General features: G+C 38.2%; 4 protein-coding genes and 1 long non-coding RNA gene across 9 annotated transcripts in view; 2 read left to right on the top strand and 3 right to left on the bottom strand.

Moving 5' to 3' along the window:
• Positions 1-260: 260 nt before the first annotated feature.
• On the bottom strand, positions 261-4,642 carry lmod2b (leiomodin 2 (cardiac) b). The gene is given in 4 exon segments (XM_058772420.1): positions 261-725; positions 2,206-2,568; positions 2,571-3,596; positions 4,109-4,642. Coding segments are annotated over 4 exon segments (1,695 nt in total). The 5' UTR covers positions 4,388-4,642; the 3' UTR covers positions 261-698.
• Positions 4,643-5,526: 884 nt separating this feature from the next.
• asb15b (ankyrin repeat and SOCS box containing 15b) lies at positions 5,527-14,046 on the bottom strand. Its single transcript, XM_058772427.1, has 9 exons — positions 13,654-14,046; positions 13,520-13,575; positions 13,306-13,437; positions 13,047-13,203; positions 9,647-9,894; positions 8,432-8,603; positions 7,789-8,350; positions 6,370-6,523; positions 5,527-6,278 (listed from the first exon to the last, which is right to left on the bottom strand). Exons 1-9 carry the CDS (start codon positions 13,755-13,757, stop codon positions 6,109-6,111), a joined length of 1,755 nt encoding a protein of 584 aa, XP_058628410.1. The 5' UTR covers positions 13,758-14,046; the 3' UTR covers positions 5,527-6,108.
• On the top strand, positions 8,192-13,655 carry LOC131538558 (uncharacterized). Its single transcript, XR_009270595.1, has 3 exons — positions 8,192-8,323; positions 8,434-8,609; positions 13,310-13,655. It is a non-coding gene; the product is annotated as an uncharacterized LOC131538558 (long non-coding RNA).
• Positions 14,047-15,755: 1,709 nt separating the features above from the next.
• ndufa5 (NADH:ubiquinone oxidoreductase subunit A5) lies at positions 15,756-17,103 on the top strand. Of its 2 annotated transcripts, none has more exons than XM_058772426.1 (5): positions 15,756-15,864; positions 16,323-16,367; positions 16,531-16,647; positions 16,773-16,838; positions 16,933-17,103. In XM_058772426.1, exons 1-5 carry the CDS (start codon positions 15,844-15,846, stop codon positions 17,032-17,034), a joined length of 351 nt encoding a protein of 116 aa, XP_058628409.1. In that variant the 5' UTR covers positions 15,756-15,843; the 3' UTR covers positions 17,035-17,103. The 2 variants fall into 2 exon arrangements, with proteins under 2 accessions (XP_058628409.1, XP_058628408.1); XM_058772425.1 differs by lacking the exon at positions 15,756-15,864 and adding an exon at positions 15,870-15,970.
• Positions 17,104-17,887: 784 nt separating this feature from the next.
• ptprz1b (protein tyrosine phosphatase receptor type Z1b) overlaps positions 17,888-18,998 on the bottom strand; it is a 47,535-nt gene continuing 46,424 nt past the window's right edge. For all 4 annotated transcript variants that reach the window (XM_058772416.1, XM_058772417.1, XM_058772418.1 and 1 more), the window contains one exon: positions 17,888-18,851. In XM_058772416.1, coding sequence (XP_058628399.1) covers positions 18,717-18,851 — 135 coding nt within the window. In that variant the 3' untranslated portion in view covers positions 17,888-18,716. The remainder of the gene's footprint in view (positions 18,852-18,998) is intronic.

Below are 18,998 nucleotides of genomic sequence, written 5' to 3'. Positions count from 1 at the left end.
AAACATTTCACCCTTCACGGTGAACAGCTGCGGAGTGGATTTAGTCCCAGGGAACTTTTCCAAAATATACAAACATACAGGGTCCGGATTAAAAGACTGCGATATTCATACAACTAATACTCTCCCGTTCCAGTAAAGTCATTTTAGCCCTATACTTTTGCTTATAGGAAGCTAATCTTCTGATCTTTGCAACTGTTTTGAGAAGTAGTACTACACATACTGAATGGCAGAAATAATTGTGCGCTCATTATTTCAACTGATTATTGAACTAATGACATTTAATCATTTTAAATCAAGTCAAATATTTACATTTATACAGACATGAAGTAGTGTTAAAAATCATTAACAAGGCAAAATATGATTTTCATTTAAAAACAAGAAAGTACAATCACAACAACAGCAGAAACTACCACTAATACTAATAGTAATAATAATTTTAAAAAATTGTATACAGATATCCAAATATCCAGACCATTTCCAAAACCGAAAACCCTGTTGTTTTAAATTGAACATGCCCCTTTTGTGATCAAGTGCACATTTACAGAATTTGTCTTCAAACTCACCAAACACCTGCATTAACCAGAATTGTTCCCGAAAGGTTGGTGTGATTCTGAGAAAAGCACACAGTAACTGTATTTACAGATGTTTTTGCAGATGATGCTCTGGAGATGGGCTTCCTGTTCAGTCTTACAGCCTGGTTACCGAAGATACTTGGGAACCTCCACCTGCCAAGATTTAAAAGGTCAGATCCTCCATTTTCTATAGTGTTCTCTAGTGAACAGTGTCACTGTTCAACTATTATGAATTAGATCATCATGACCTTATTTATTGCATATTAATAATACATTATCTGTGATCAAAAATACAATCAAGACAAGCGTTCTGTTTTTTTTGTTTTGTTTTGTTTACCTATATTAGAGTCCTGTTTACTCAAACTGTTTTCCATTTTCCACAGCACTAGAAGGCATCTGCCTTATCGAGACATGCAAAATGGTCTCTATTTATAGCAACATTAAGTGTGAGGAATTTGTGGGGTCAGGATACCTCATCTGAGGATAATGCTGAATTTTCCACTGCCGCATTAAACAGAAACTCTAGATGAGTTTTGTTTTTTGTATAATTTTGTGTATTTCCCCACATCTATTCTTCTATCATGGTGACCACAGTCTTTAAAGAATGCATCAACTATAGGTCGGATTGCGACACGTCGCATGTTACAAGCAGGTGTGGCAACAATGGGAGTTATTTCTGCTTAAGAAGACAGACCTTTGTATATTGCATAACTCTCCAATTCCAAGATGCTTTTCACTGAATACCACATGGTTTTGCTTTCATTTTTTAACCTTATCTTGTTAACATAAAAACACTGATAAAAAAGTGTGTGGATCTGTTCCAACACCTAGACAGCATAAGCTACATTTCCTTCCAAATTCTAAGCCAGCATTGCATGAATCTTTTATGAAGAAGGCAATTTGATGATGCATTGACAGGCTCAATGGGAAAAAAAAAAAAATCCATCCAAGATGGAAGACAAAGTAAGAGATATGTTATTTATCAACTTTGTCTTCCATTTTATATGGATGTTCTTCATCCAAGTTCTCTCAATACTGAAAAGCATTGTTAAAAATATTCAGTTTATTGAAAAATTTATTATTTTCTTTTATATGCATAAGCTTAGCAACATGCTAAACCTTTGAAATCAATCATGATTCTCTTGCGTGGATTGCGTAGGTCAAGGGGAGTTTCTGGAGGGCCTAATGAGCTAATCAGACTCACTAGAAATTTGGTTGGTTGTAGCTAAACTCTTAAGAATGTTGGCCCCTTTGAGAGCAGGACTGGACACCCCTGGCGCTATTTGCTATTTGTATGACAAGTTTGCTGCCTTTGTGGAGTCTCACTAATCTGTCATTTGAGGTTCGTTTCAGGTGGGAAGCTGACTAAGAAGGCAGTAGACAGCAAGAAAGCTTGCTAGGAACTGAGTTTGTTGGTCTTTATCAAGGTTCTCCAACCGTGCTCCTGGAGAGCTACCGTCCTGCAGATTTCAGCTCCGACACCAATCAAACACACCTGAACTAGCTAATCAAGGTGTTCAGGGTTACTTGATAATTACAGGCAGGAGTGTTGGAGCAGGACTGGAACTGAAGTCTGCAGGACGGTAGCTCTCCACAAGCAGGGTTGGAGATCCCTGGCCTCTACGATACTCACCCTTCTAAGATGTTTGATGCTACTGCCTCTGATGGAGGCCATGAGTTCATCATGAGCGCAGCGTAGAGGTGTGGACGGTCTAGAGTTCTCTCTGTCATTGATGGGTCTCAAAGCATTCTTCAGTTCCTTTAATATGCTGTCAGTTTCTGTTTTCTTTGCAGCCCCTTTTTTGCCCTTTTTGGGTTTAGATTTGGTGGAACTATGCTGCTGTTTCTTGGAAGTCCCCTCTTGCAGTTTGATGACTTCTGCAATCATTCTGGTGGGAGCCACCTTCTCTGGGATGCAGGCCTTGGGTGGTGGAGGTGGAGGAGGAGGAGGTGGTGGGGGGGGAGGTTTTGGGGCAGGGGAGCATTCTTCTTTGCCATGTCAATGTGTGGTAACTTTGGAGATGACCATGGTGAACTCCGAGGGGAGCCGTAAGGAGAAGAGGCAGTCATGCTCTTCTGAAGGGCGACTGTTCTTGGGTTTGTTGGTGTCGCTGCACCTCCTTGCTGTTGGCGCAGCTCCTGCATTCTCTTCTGTCTCTGGAGGTCTTGGTTGCGGGTAAGAATGGTCGTCATGCTTATACGAGGGCCTGGAAGGTCGAACTGGTAACCCAACTTTATCAGCGTTGTATTCTCCCTCAGTAACTTCACAACCTCCATTTCCACCTGACCTCCACAAATGTGCCTCTGATTGTGAAATCGCATTTCCGTAAGGGTACTGTTTCGTGCGAGGGCTTGCACCAGTGCCAGGATACCCTTCCCTGTAATAAAGTTGGACTCAATGTTAAGATTTGTGATGTTGCTGTTTTCTCTCAGCATCTTGGCAATGGCAAAAGCCACCTGGTCAACTGCATGTGTGTTGGCTAGGCTAAAGAAACGCACGTGTGTGTTAGAACGCAAGGCTTCGGCAAATCGGATTAGAGTGTCTTGGGAGATGTTTTCAATGTTGTTAAGGTTGACCTCGGTGGTATCTGGATCATTGTTGAGGATCTTTTCCAAAACATCGTCCACCACAGTAGGGTTTCCTGACATGCGACTGGGCTCCTGAGCTTGGACTTTTGGTTCACTCATCAGTGGAGAGTATCGTCTTACAGGCTCTGCCTGTATCTGATTGGACTGACCATTGGAAGAGTGAGTGGTGTAATCTAATGTCGGTGCCATTTTAGGACTGTTCTCTTCTTCGTTTTCTTCCTCCTCCTCTTCTTCTTCCTCCTCCTCTTCTTCTTCCACATCCTCCTCTTCTGTTACCGGCTCCTCTGTTTCACTTTCCTCTTCTTGATCTTCTTCAACTTCACAATATTTTTGTGTGTCTTTCTCACGTTCTTCAGCCTCGTCTTTTTCATCCCCAGATTCTTCAGTGTCACTCTCAGTCATGCATTCCTCCTCTTCCCTGCTGTCTTCATCTTTCTGGAATTGATAAAGTCATTGTTAAAACAACTTTGGTGCAATTGGTCCTCTTTCATTATGAGATCTGGTTTTGACTTCTCATTACTCTTTGAAAGACCCATGGGGTCTCTCCACCTTCGAATCATTCCTTTACCCAGATTCTGTGTAAACCATTTGTCTTTTTTGCCAAAGTTTACCAAATAACTATTCTACAATTCAAATAAAAATCTTAAAATATTGCAATTCTTGAGTTTAAATCATACACATGCAGCTTATCACTGGGGCAGCACCCTCTACAATGTGTCCCTATAGTTAATTTTCCCTAAAGTGTTCATAATACTACCATAAGAGTATATATTACTAAGGGTACATATTTATTTTCTAAGGTACTAATATGCACTCTTTAGAGTTAGATACAAACGTTTCTCTTCATAGGGTACTACCCTATTGATAAGCTGTCATACACCTAAAAGTACAATTTTTGCACTTTTTCCTGACAGTGTAGGTAATGTTTAAGGTTGTTGATCACTGACCTGTCTAGGACTTGTGGATCCGATCCGCTCCTCCTCTAACAGTTTTCGGGTCTCATTTTCCCAGTATTTCATCAGAGCTTCCCTGCTGAACGTTCCAGTGGGAGTCTTAGCTGTCTGATCTCTCTGTCGCAGTCCGATGGGAAGATTGTCGTCTGGGTCAATATCAGCCAACTCCTTCTCTAGCTCCTGGAGCTCCTCAGCAGTCAGCGAGGCCAACAGCTCATCTTCATCCAAATCCTCATACTTACTCAGTTCCCGCCGGTAGCCGAATGTACTCATGGCCTCTCGGTAGTCTTCTCAGAGTCTTAAAGTCTTGGTTTTGTCTCAGTATTGGTGCATCAGATAGACGTCTGTGATCTTTCGAGTGTTGTAAGTGAGAGTGAGTGCTCATCTACTGCGGTGGGCAGCTGGAGGGGTCTTAAGAGAGGGATCAGAGAGACGTGATACAAAGCCCCAGCCCATGATGCCGTTGCTTTTTTGGGAGGCAGGAGTCAATCAGACAGAGCTGCAAAAAGCATGTGAGCTCACAACATGGCCACAGCGAGGCCTGTCACTGAATGCTGACTGCATTGTTCATGTCCAAAATAAGCAGACAGACTCTGAGGAGATGGCTAGAGAGAAATGGTAATGTCCTTATAATAGCGAGTCGTTTTTGCCAGCAAAGTGGTAAATACTTACATTTTGAAGCACTTAAATTAGAAAAACCTATTCTAAATGTCTTTGTATGTGTTTACTGGTTTCATACTGGTGCATTAAATGAAATCACAACTAGCTGCTGTCTTTATGGCTGCACATAACCGATCAATTTTGCAAATTGTGCCAAATTGTAAAATTAAAAGTACAATTTAGTGTTGCTGATTTAAATGGTATCCTCAATTCATTTTGTATGTTAAGAATTGGACAACCCAGAATACTCTTAGGTGCTTTTAGTTTTTTCATATGTGCCAAAAATATCACATAGAGCTAAAGTAACACGTCACAGGCTAATAGTGAGTGGCAGATTATCCCAAGAACTGTTATCAGCCTGGCATGAACCATAGTTAGGATTTAAAAAATCCTCTTCTCTCGTAGCCTTTTACTGGTTTTGTCTTGCTTTTGATGTCATCATCAGGATTAAAATTTGCTTTATTATTGTATTTATCAAAGCATACGTCATACCGTCAAATCCTCAGCTTGCCTAAAATGTAGTGAATCTAAATAGAGGCTAAAAGTTAATATGGTGTGGATATGAATGGATTTTGAAGTCCATAAGCTCAGGTCAGGCCTATGTCTGTAATGATCAGATTTGGATTTTCTGTGAACACTCAGATAAACTGTTGTTGTCTCATAGGATCCAAACAATCGCGTAAGGCTAGGATCTGTGTTTATAACAGGAACACAATGTCCGCTGCATCTCTGGAGCCGCTGACTGGCGTTGACAGTGCAGGAATGTTGTTGCTCTGATAACAAGTATCTCTAGCAACAACAGCTTCCACAAATCCTCATTGTTTTTGGATTAGAGCCAGGATCAATGTTGGTGAAGTTTGAAATTGATGTCTCATTGTTATGGTTTGAAAAGTAATGCAATCCTTTAGCATGTGATAAAAATATGTCGGTCAAACTGTTTCCAGAGTAAATCATGTATTTATGTAGCATATAAATTGACACACTGCAGACTATCTAGAGTAAATTTTAGGAAATCTGTCAGGATCATGTCCAGGTCAAGTTTCAATCAAATCAAAAAGGTGCATATGTATTAAACTATTTATTTATTTTTTTTCATTTAATTATTAGCTTTTGTCTTATTGTTTTAGGGTGAAATGTGACCTGGACTTGTTGTTGATGTGTTTTGTGAGCATTAACATATGAAAATTATATAATCATAATAATATTGTTTGTAAACACATCTTTAACATTTTGTTTACTTTTTGTTTTTGTTACATTTTGTTTCTTTACATTATCACAAAATGACACTGTTAGAAATAGTTTCACTCATATAAATTGGAATAAAATACATATATCTACTGTTCATCCATCTGACCATAAATATCATATTCTTTGTAGAGCAGGAAGTTCTTCAGTGCCGGGGGGAAAGGAACGGTGCTCATGAACTCTGGCTCATTCAGTCTTCTCAGTGTCATACGTTTCCTGATAACCAACCTGGCCTGGTGTTTCAGAGAGCGTGGGTTCCCTGATACCAAATGGACATAAAGAAATTGTTATTTTTTGTCTCATATACAGGTTTGGATTGGAATGACATGAATGGCTAACAGGTGTCTTACTAAGGATATCACAGATATCGGGCCACTCCTCCTGTCTCTCCAGAATGTGTTGCAGTGTAGAGCAGATGTGCACATGGTTCACGTAATCTAGAAGTGTCAGCACCACCCTCCCTGCCAAGTGCGCCATCCATGTGACGCTAATAAACTCGCAAAACTTAAAAACACAGAATAGAGTGCATAATTAGGCCACATAGAATGAATTGTGCTCACTTCTTGCATTGTTTGTGGCATTGTTATAGCAATCAAAATAAAATGCTAAAATGCACACACCCGTCTCTTAAAAAAAAAAAAAAAGTAACAGCGCAACCTTTATTGTGACAATGCGTTCTATATTAAACCTGTTTTACACAGATATGAGTTGGGTTTTAAATGTTCAAGGTGCAGGGTTAGACCTGCACAGGTAGCACCTGGTGCATGTTTTTGTGCATGCAAAAGTGGCACAACTCCACCCCATAGTCTCTTTGTTCAGGTTGCTCGATTTGACTTCACAAAGAATGAATTGCAACCTCTCATTGCATTATTGCATTACTGCAGTGATCACAATAGAATGCACATAAATATCTTATAGTAAAAATATAGTAACTGCACAAAATTAATTGAAATAATGCATTCTATAATAAACCTAATTTATGCAGATGAGGTATGTTTTAAATGTTCAAGATACAGCGCTATGCCAGCACATGTAGCACCTGGTTAAGCTGGTTTTCAGGGGGTTAGTAAATAAGATGCATGTATTTGCGCATGCAAAAGAGGCGCAACTCCACCCCATTGTTTTCTAGACACCAAACATGATGCTTTAGAGTCACTTTGTACAGATTGCTCTTGATTTGACTTCACTAAAAAGCCTCTCATTGCATTGTTTGTTGCATTTTCAGGCGGTTAGTTAATAAAATGCATGTTTTTACGCATGCAACTGTTAGTGTATTCACCCCATTGTTTTCTAGACCCCAGACATGATGCTTAAAGTCACTTTGTTCGGAATGCTAGATTTGACTTCACTAAATGTTAATTGTAACCTCTCATTGCATTGCTGCAGTGAACACACTAGAATGCACATAAATATCTTTACTGGGCAAAATTAATAGCAAAAATGTATTCTATAATAGATTAGGTTTATGCAGATATGAGATGTTTTAAATGTTCAAGATGCAACGCTATACCAGCACAGTTAGCACCTGCTTAAGCTGGTTTTCAAGGGGTTAGTAAATAAGATGCATGTTTTTGCACATTGTTTTCTAGACCCCAAACATGATACTTTAGAGCAACTTTGTTCAGATTGCTCTTGTTTTGACTGTACTATAAAGCCTCTGAATGCATTGTCTGTTGCACTCTCAGGTGGTTAGTGAATATTACGCATGTTTTTGTGCATGCAAAAGTGCTTCACCCCATTGTTTTCTAGACCCCAAACAAGATTCTTACGGTTACTTTATTCGTTGCACTCTTGAATTGGTGCGACTGGCTACGAGCCTCTGCCCACGTGTATGTTGTTACACAGTTGTCGTGGTAACACTCAAAGCAGCTTTCTGTATGGTAACCGCTGTTAAGGAGCAGGCGCAGCATCATTTCATCTTTGAGGCAGTACTGCAATGCTGTAGGAAATAAGGTGTCGCTGACGATGGAGAAGACGCAGTTGACGTCCGCCCCATAGGCGAGAAGCAGCCGCACCAGCTCGTACTTCCCAGCTCTGACCGCCACCAGGAGGCAGCGCAGTGGGTCCAGGTCGGGCTTCGCACCTGCTTTCAGAAGCATCTCTGTGCAGGTGACATCTCCATTGCAGACGGCGAAGTACAGTGGGGTCTTCCTCATGTCACCGTAGGTTTCGGAAATATGGCAGCCCAGGATTGGATTGACGTCAAAACCTTTCTTGATGAGCAGCTCGAGACAGTCAGCCTGGCCTCCATCCGCCGCAGAATGAACCGGACTCATCCCAGACAAACGGATGGCCCTCTTACTGGTGATGGGAATGAACATCTTCAGAGCCCTGTCGGGTTAAAGAGAGAATATATTTATTAATGCAGAGATGTTTGGAAAGTGTGGTGAGATTGATGTGCTGTGCTCTCACAGGTAGTGCCCCTCGTAGGCTGCGCGGTGAATTGGCAGTAGAGAGCAAAGACTGGCTACATTCGGACTGGCACCATGTTGTAAGAGTAGATCAATGCAGTCCAGGTTCCCACAGCCTGCGGCGTCATATAACACACTGTCTCCATTTGCAGCTTGTGCTGTGACGTCGCCCCCTAGAGGTGAGAGCAAGAAAGACATTCATTTTGGGGGAATTAACCTGTAAATGCCTTATAGTTCGCTCTGCATATTTAATCAAATGAATAATTTTGCATAACTCTAAATAGAAGTAAATAGAAAAAATTATTTTAAACATGGCGAAACATAATGCCTTCAACTTGCTTCATACAAAAATTAATTGCTCCCTGTTTTCTATATACTGTGCTGTATAGGATGCCACTCAATTTGTAGTGTTTTCATTATAGCGCACTTTTTTTATACTCATAATGCACTGATTTATAGTATAGTGTACAACCAATGTACATTTGCCTAAATTGGCCATAAAGACCTGTTCACACCCAAAACTATAACTATAATCAACTATATTAGTGTCCACAACAACAGACAATAACATTGTTTATTATAAGCATGTACTACAGTTATGCTGTCTGCCACTTTTTGCTTGAGCTCCCCATACAGCAAAAATGTAAAAAAAAAAAAATAATAAAATAAATAAATAAATATATATATATATATATATATAAATGGATTTGTATTTTTATTTTTTGTAATTTGACATTTTTGTATATTTTTGGAAATATAATTTATAAATATATATTTTAAAAGTATTTACTTTTTATATATTTCAGTACAAAAAAATTCCCAAATTTCACACTGGAACAACAACTTTATTTGTTGCCTATAACAACATTTTACTACTGTTAGATTGGAGATGTATCTTCTTGCCCCTGAAATACTAATTGACATATATTTTGTGATATGAAGGTTGAAAGTAAATATATTTCATTGAGCTTCATTGTTTAAAACATATATATTTAGCATTTATTTAAAATATATTTTGACCAAAAAAAGTAATAATAATTTTTTTTTCTGATTGGCTGTCAATCTTTTTATCGTTCATTAACTGATAAAAAGAATATATGAAAATGATTCCAATGATATCGTTCCTCTGTGTTCTAGTCAATTGTAATCAGTGTAAATTATCATTTACATTAGGGATGGATCTAGAGTTATTTAGGCTTCCATACACCTGACTTACCATATTCGATAAGGATTGCCAGTATTTCCGGATGGCCGTACTCTGCGGCAATGCCCAGAGGTGTGACCCCATGACCGTCCCGTCCCCTGACCTTCCCCCCATGTCTCAGCAGCAGCATCAGGATGTCCACGCAACCCACTTTAGCAGCCTCGTGGGTGACAGTCCACTTTTTCAAACAAACCTGCTGCACGAAGGCGCCTCCCTTTATCAGTGCATGAACCATATCATATGAGTTTGCCCTCACAGCTGCAAAAGGAAATGCAGGAATACAGTGGGGGGGGAAATTATTTGATCCCCTGCTGATTTTGTACGTTTGCCCACTGACAAAGAAATGATCAGTCTATAATTTTAATGGTAGGTTTATTTGAACAGTGAGAGACAGAATAACAACAACAAAAACAACAAAAAATGCATTTCAAAAAAGTTATAAATTGATTTGCATTTTAATGAGTCAAATAAGTATTAGATCCCCTATCAATCAGCAAGATTTCTGGCTCCCAGGTGTCTTTTATACAGGTAAGGAGCGGAGATCTCTTAAAGGGACTGCTCCTAATCTCAGCTTGTTACCTGTATAAAAGACACCTGTCCACAGAAGCAATCAATCAGATTCCAAACTCTCCACCATGGCCGAGACCAAAGAGCTGTCCAAGGATGTCAGGGACAAGATTGTAGACCTACACAAGGAGTAGCCCCAGAGTGCACCCTGGACGATGGGCGGGCGACACATTAAGGTGGGGCGACACGTGTCGCTCCGCCCACCTTCAATTTCATTGGCTTATAATACAGCAGATCTTATTGGTGTAGACGTTTGTGCATGAGCATTCTTTTATATACGTTTTCATGAATGATCTACGCTGTTTGGTTGTACTACAGACATATTAAGTGCTAACAACAGCGATTTTAGTTAGAATCAATTAACAAATGTGGTTTTTTTCAAACCTATGACGAATTAGTTAGATTAAGTTCCTATGGTGGCGGGATCTCAGAGTACTTCGGGCAGAACAGAGCTGTGTAATATGAGCGGCTCACGAATTAAGTCTGGGGAACAAATTCTTAATTCATGACCATGATATAGTCCTACCTGTACTACCTATTGCACAGATTTACAGCTCTGAGTGATTTAATATTCGATAGTTATGCAGGTCTATATGGGTACAATGATCGAGTGTTAATAACTGAATCCAAATTCATCCCGTACACAGATTAGAACACACACACGCACAATGAGGGTGTGGATACATAAATAATTGCATTTTTAATATCTCATGTCACAGACACTTATTTACTATAAGATAGGAACCTTTAAAAACTGTAAGAGAATCAATATAGGCTCAAATATTTTATTAAGATATAAACAAGGAAACATGAGCTTGCCATGAAAACATTTTATTAGCACTTTAAAACCTACAAGTTTGTGACACACTGAGCAACTTTGGCTATAATAACTCATCTCTTTAAACCACAAAAAACGGTTGCGTGTTAAAACGTAAAATCAGCCACTTATTTTCGTGTTTGTCCATCTCTAAAATGGCCTACAGTAAATTAGCATAATTTGCGTATAAAATCCCAATTTAGTGCTGATCCGCGGCCTGCCGATCCTCAAGGAAATATGATTGAAGCGCTATTCAGCCTGAAGAACCCGGAGGTGCTGTCATCAAGAGTTTATTTGTAAACAATGACTTCATCTGACTAAAATTACAATGGTTACTAAGCACATAATATTTCTTTAATATGGCCAAATTAAATACAAAATCGTACACAAAGAAATGCGCATGCTCGGGTCTACACCAATAAGATTTGCCATGTTATAAACCAATGGAATTGGGGGTGGGCGGAGCGACACGTGTCACCCCGCCCCAATGTGTCACCCCGCCCCAATCGTCCAGATTGCACTCTGGAGTACTTGTGCACAAGGCTGGAATGGGCTACAAGACCATCACCAAGCAGCTTGTTGAGGAGGTGACAACAGTTGATGCGATTATTCACAAATGGAAGAAACACAAAACTGTGGCTTGGACTAGGGTTCCATGCAAGATCTCACCTCGTGGAGTTTCAATGATCATGAGAACGGTGAGGAATCAGCCCAGAACTACACGGGAGGATCTGGGACCATAGTCACCAAGAAAACAATTGGTAACACACTACGCCGTGAAGGACTGAAATCCTGCAGCGCCCGCAAGGTCCCCCTGCTCAAGAAAGCATGTACAGCCCGTCTGAAGTTTGCCAATGAATCAGAGGAGAACTCTGTAAAAGTGTTGTGGTCAGATGAGACCAAAATCCAGCTCTTTGGCATCAACTCAACTCTCCATGTCTGGAGGAGGACGAATGACCCCAAGAACACCATCCCCACCGTCAAACATGGAGGTGGAAATATTATGCTTTGGGGGTGTTTTTCTGTGAAGGGGAAAGGACAGCTGCACCGCATCAAAGGGACGATGGACGAGGCCATGTATCATCAGGGACAGGGCATTGAAAATGGGTCGTGGATGGGTATTCCGGCATGACAATGACCCAAAACACACGGCCAAGACAGCAAAGGAGTGGCTCAAGAAGAAGCACATTAAGGTCCTGGAGTCAGTCTTCAGACCTTGATCCCATAGAAAATCTGTGGAGGGAGCTGAAGGTTCGAGTTGCCAAACGTCAGCCTCGAAACCTTAATGACTTGGAGAGGATCTGCAAAGAGGAGTGGGACAAAATCCCTCCTGCATTGTAAAAAGTGATAAGTTGAATTAACTTAAAAAAATTGAGGAAACCCGTTGCCTTAAAATTTTTAAGTACACGATAATTAAAAAAATAAGTTAAGCGAATTGTCAAGTTCACGTAACTTTTAAAAAATATATATTATTTACTTAATCATTTTAAGGCAACAGGTTTCCTCAATTTTTTTAAGTTAAGTCAACTTATCACTTTTTACAGTGTGAGATGTGAGCAAACCTGGAGGCCAACTACAAGAAACGTCTGATCTCTGTGATTGCCAACAAGGGTTTTGCCAACAAGTACTAAATCGTGTTTTGTGAAGGGGTCAAATACTTATTTGACTCATTAAAATGCAAATCAATTTATATCTTTTTTGAAATGCGTTTTTCTGGATTTTTTTGTTCTTATACTGTCTCTCACTGTTCAAATAAACCGACCATTAAAATTATAAACTGATCATTTCTTTGTCAGTGGGCAAAAGTGCAAAAAAAAGCTTTTTATTAATGCCAAATTTCATGCCATTAATTTCATTTATTATGATTATTGATTTATTATTATTATTTTAGGGCAAAATATAAAGTTCATTAATTCATGACCTGGGGAAGTAATGAAATAAGTAATGTAAGACTTATTGAGAGCTCCAACAAAAGAAAAGACTCATGTCTATTTGATGGCTATTTGGTGTTGTTTTGTTGTAATAGCCAGGAGAAGTGGAGTCTCATTCCTGCTGTTCATGTTGTGTGGAGATGCTCCGTGTTGGAGAAGAACCTTCACATTCTCCACATATCCTGCTTGACAAGCCAGAATCAAAGCAGTGTTTCCATCAGGCGTCATCTCCTCCATGCTCAGCTCATAGGATGCTATACAGGGGATGCCCAGCAAATGCCTTATTAGCATATCTAATTAATTGTCACTCATTTGTTGGCACTGTAGTTTAACTCAGGCATGTTGTGTCTGCTCACCCAGGAGGACGCTGTCCAACACATGGACGTCTGGCTGGACTGACGCTCTGTGTATCGGAAGCCAACCTTTGCTGTCTCTTTCTTTATAGGCGTAACTATACTTGTGCAATTGCCTCAGTGCAAACACATCACCTGGATAATATTACACATGCAGAATATCAAGCCATTGGGAAACCAAAACAGAGCATGATATTTAGGCACACATATGAAGTACCTTGATTGATAGCTGATAAAATCTGGAGGTTTTCATCACTGGCGGTTTCTAAAGTGCTGCGTGAGAGAATGATATACTGTATGTGTGAGGTTAAAACATATCTTGGTTTTGAAATAAATAAATATTGCACATACCTTAGCGGTTCATTCAAAACAGAGACACTGTAAGCATCTTGGAGGCTCATTTGCATAACAAAGTCAATGAGCTGATCTTCATCCATTTGTTCCATGTAGTCCATTGTGTTTCAGAGCTCAAAAACACACACATGAACAAAACTGCAATCTTGATGAAAACATGATTATGAAACTGACACGAATTTCCAGTTTTCACTGTGAATCCGTCCTGAGAGTTTTGTTTTTTTATGAACTATAGGAAGAAATGTCATGCACCTTGCTGCGTTGCAAAACACAGACTGAGTTTTGGATATATTCAGGTCTGGAAGGATATATTTAGTGCTGACGCTCTTTCTCTCGACGCTCTGAGAATGCAGGGTCACTTTGACATGACAAGGCAAAAGGGTTTGAGTTCCCTCATGTGTGGCAGCTCACAAACCTAGAAAGAAGACATAATAAACTGCACAAGACTGATATAAACACACATTACCTTAATGAGGATCATTTCATAATGTTCAGCTTCAGGATCATAAAACCTGAGTTTAAGCTGTGGGTTAAATGTTGTCATTTGTAGTTAAAATAGAATATATTAAATTATGTGGTTCTATAACATAGATGCTGATTTAATGATTGCATAGTAGAGATCAATGTTCCTTTGAAGTAGATGTGATTGATTCGTTTGGCATAAATTGTTTAAAGAAAACGTTTCTTTATCAAAACCTTTTCCACCACACTGTGACAAACAGCTGATCATTAGCTCCATCTTGCGTTCAATACATTAATAAGCTTTAATCAATGAATCAAACCCAAGGCGGCCAGTGGCAGGTAGAGGGGCTCACATTCAAATTTCATATTTTACAACAAATCGTTGATTTTGTCATTGGTCAACAGAGCAACATGAATCTACTAGTTTCGGTAAATTATCAAGATTAAAATCTCACAGTGAACTCAAACTCACAGTGTAAACAACAAAAGATCTTACGAAATTCTTTTAGTTTATCTATGGGTGACTTAGATGTTTGCGTAACTTTATTTATCATGTTTGTTCTCAACTATACAATGACTTTGTGTTGTGTTTGCTGACTGATGCATCAGAGATTGAATTGTCTTCCATTTCTGTCACACTTAAGTCTCAGGATAGAGGTAGCTTCATATTTAATGGTATGATGTATGTGTATGTATATGTATATCGCTCTATGTATTCCCCAATTGTAAGTCGCTTTGGATAAAAGCGTCTGCTAAATGACTAAATGTAAATGTATATGTATATATATTTGTATGTATGTATCTAAGAATATCTGGTTGTTGTTGTTGTTGTTGTTTTTGGTGCTGCTGTAACCAGTCATTCATAAAATAATTTAAAATCAATGCAAATCATTTAAAACAAGATTTTCCTCTATGTAAAAAGTATAGCTACGTGTAGAAATAATTTGCAGCATTGCAATTCACACAGTCACCACAGGAGGGCAGTAACTTTCCTCTGATTCTAGTTTGTGTGACAAAAACCTCTGAGATTTATAATTATTTTATAAATTACCGATTACAACAGCTCCGAAAAAAATCTAATGCATTTTCTGATATCTGTAAACATAAAATTGATTTTTTTAAATAGCTAAATTAATATATTCATATAAATTAATATATTGTATTGATGCTGCTGATACACTTGTTAAGAGGGAGCAGGTCATCACCTGCTCTTACATATAGGGATAGTTCACCCAGAAATTTAATTTGTCATCATTTTCTCACCTTTATGTCGTTCTAATGCCATATGCCCTTCTTTCTTTTTCAGACCACAAAAGGAGAAATTTTAAGAGACGTCTATATAAAGTTAGAGAAACTTAACACAATTAAACGTACTTTTAAGAAGCAAAGTACAGTAGTGTTGTTGTGATATCGAATTTGTACAGTATTCTGATTCGTTTTGGAAAAAAAATACATTTTTAAAAAATTACACATTATTATTTAGCAAAACGAATTTAATTTTAAGAGGGCTAAAAAAAAGTTATTTAATGCTTTATTAAGAATATACGAAATAATAATTAAAACAATAATTTAATATATAAAACTTAGATTATATAAAGAATTTGGCTAAAAGAAAGAACAAATTAGCTAAATAATATTTAATAAACTACATGAAGATAAGCGCGAGCCACGGACGTCACACTCAGGCGACGGAAGTTGCGTTGTTGAATCGCATAGGCTGCAGAAATGGCTGGTTTGATCAAGAAGGTACGTGCGGAGGTCATGAAAATACATTCATAAAAACTGTTGATATTCATCCGTAAATGAAGCTTGTATCTAAACAATGGGGCGTTCGAATATCTCCGCCTTTTTTGTGCGTTTGTCCTCAGTGTTTGTATGTATAAAAATGCACGAGTCGTGCTTTGTTTTGGTCGATTATGATGGCAAGCGTAGCGAAACCTGAATTATCGCCATCCCACAGAAAACAGGGTTTGAAATGATGCAAGTGATTAGTTTGATGGTTTAATGTCATGCATGGGAAATCAAGTTGTGCGTTTGACACTTCAAAGCGAGATTCATACGACTATGCGTGATATTTGACTTATTGCTTAAATGAATATGCACTTGTATTAATGGTTAAATGTCGAATGACCTTATTGCATACGTTGTTTTGACGGTTTCATTAAAGAATAACGTTCATACATGGAAATATGTCTTATTTTTAGACCACAGGCTTGGTTGGCCTTGCTGTCTCCCACAATCCACATGAGGTGAGTGTTTTGATTTTATTTTGATTAATTATTCTAGTTTTAATCCGTACGAATTTTGCTTGCATATACTGTCTGTGTGTTTTGTTTGTCACTTGCGAAATTTAGAGGAATTGTGCATATGTGAATCATGCCAACTATTGAATTGTTGCTATCTCTCCTGAAGCGTCTTCAGATTTTGTACACAAAGATCCTGGGCTCTCTACAAACTATGCCTCAGGATGCTGCCTACAGGAAATACACTGAGCAACTGATCACCGAGAGGTTCAACCACGTCAAATCTGTAAGATATTGAAAATAAAATACACTTTACCATGGTAAAAGATTGAGATTGAGATTTAAGTATTATCTTTAACTGATAAAAGAGATTGTATTGATTTGTATGCACGTCGCTTTTTTGCTATAAAGGAGCCGGATGTAGAAAAGCTTGAAAATAAAATCAACTGTGGACAGATTGAGGAGGTTATTTCACAGGTGAGAAGATGCGATAATTAAAGATCTCAAATCCTCATTTACAGTAAGTTTATAGAAAGTGAACACAGTGTGCTGTACCTTGGTGTGTCTGCAGGCCGAGGCTGAGCTGGCTTTGTCCAGGAAGATGACGGAATGGAAACCGTGGGAGCCTCTCATAGAGGAAGCTCCGGCAAGCCAGTGGAAATGGCCCGTCTGAAGTCCCATGATGCTCGTGTACATATTATGTTTATATCAAATAATAAATCAATAAACATTATCCATTTAAGTTGTGCATTTTTTTTTTTTTTTTTTTACTTTTTAGTTGGAAATTATACCCAATATGATCTCATCATTTCTAATACATGTAATAAAATATTATGAGCTCGTGTGAGATATGCAAAGTCTATTACACAATCAGTCACTATTTCAGTTTTTACCAGTGACTTAAACAGGCAGCGAAAAAGAAATGTGCCTCAATGATGGCCATTTAAAGTCATTTATAGTAAAATGTATATTGTAACATCAATTTTGATTTGCAGCTGTAGCCTTGTGGCCCAGCTCAAGATCTAATAAAGGCTATAAATAACCAGAAATATACATCAGAGTAAAAAGAAAAAAAATATTCAGTGTTAGTTTTTTGCATTATTATGAATTTGTGCTACATAATTTGCCTAGGGACTTGAAAGGTCATGAAATACTAAATAGCATATCAATACAATAAAAAGGGGGAAAACAGAGCAAAATACTAATGTTTTTCCATTTATATACTTTTGGTTAGTTGACGTGCCTACAGACTTAGATTACCATTAATAATGTTAATTATTATTACATGTTGTTTCTCTATCTCGAAAATCTAAATTATGAAACACTTCAACTGAAATATTCAATTTTTAGATCAGTACCATAAAAAGGCAGAAAAACATAATTAGATCAAAAAAGATTGTCACACTGCGACACTTTTGCACTTACCAACAGTATTTCAATTCACTTGCATACATTTTGTGGTTAAGCAGTTTGGAACCTCAGTGGAAGAAAGTACAATGTTAAAAAATGACAAACACTAGTAGAAATGGTGTGCATGTAAAATCCTGTTTTGTTTATTTTTATTGTGCTTGCTTTCTTGTGTCCAAGTACATCCTGTGTTAATGCTTGACAAAAGGCCTAAATGATTAGTTTAAATAAAAGTTGATAAATATGGGGATAAATAACTGAATGGTGGTTATGAAACGGCGCAGAGATTCACTGCTGATTTAAATCTAGAAGGATGCAGTAAAAATTTCTAATTATTACACATTAGAATTGTACGTAAATATCAGTTACAACATATCAACTAAGTTAATAAAAAAAAAAAAAAATTCTACAATTAAAAAATCTTGAATTTCTACAATTAAAAAATGAAACATTCAATTGCTACAATAACAGACATAGTAAAAAAAAAAAGAAGCGCTAGTCATATAAATGTATTTTGGTCTGTTGGTGTGGCCGATGGTTTTATATATTAGAATCACACCTCTCTCTTCTGTACTATGAGGCTACATTCAAGAACGCTTTTATATCTAAGATTTTTTACCCCCAAAATAGATACCGTATGAAATCATCTGCCCTGCTACTTATAAATATTTCTTCAACAGTTATGTCCGACTAAACCTAAAACATCACCAGCAATACAGCAGTCACTGCTTTTCCAAAGAGTAGAAATTTTGGCATTAGTTACAACAATAATATTATATCAAAGCATTTTAAAGTACAAAGGTAACAAAAAGGCACAATAAAAGACCAAATGACAGTTTATCCTGTACCCACGTAGTCCGTGTAGAGACTTTGGGAGGGCTTCAAAAACTACTTTCTCTTGATTCAATGTACATTTCCTTGGGTGAAGGGTGACAGTGCTCTGTATAGCTACATGAGAGACTCCAGGCTTTCCGACGGGTTGGCAGGAACCGTGCCGTTGTTTTCCGAGTAGTGAAGAGCTCTCTCGTCCTCCTTGGTGCTCACCAAACTCAGGATCGCTTTGTAGAGGAACTGATACTGATCCTGCAGGAAGATGTTAAAGGAAAAGTTCACCCAAAATGAAAAGTTACTCAACATTTACTCACCCTCAGGCCATCCAAGATTTAGATGAGTTTGTTTCTTCATCAGATTTGGAGAAATATAGCATTCCATCACTTGCTCACCAGTGGA

This window comes from Onychostoma macrolepis, chromosome 04 (genome assembly GCF_012432095.1).
Source record: "Onychostoma macrolepis isolate SWU-2019 chromosome 04, ASM1243209v1, whole genome shotgun sequence".
Classification (NCBI taxonomy): domain Eukaryota; kingdom Metazoa; phylum Chordata; class Actinopteri; order Cypriniformes; family Cyprinidae; genus Onychostoma; species Onychostoma macrolepis.
The sequence above is the reverse complement of the archived record's forward strand: the minus strand, read 5'-3'. Positions and strand labels throughout refer to the sequence as shown.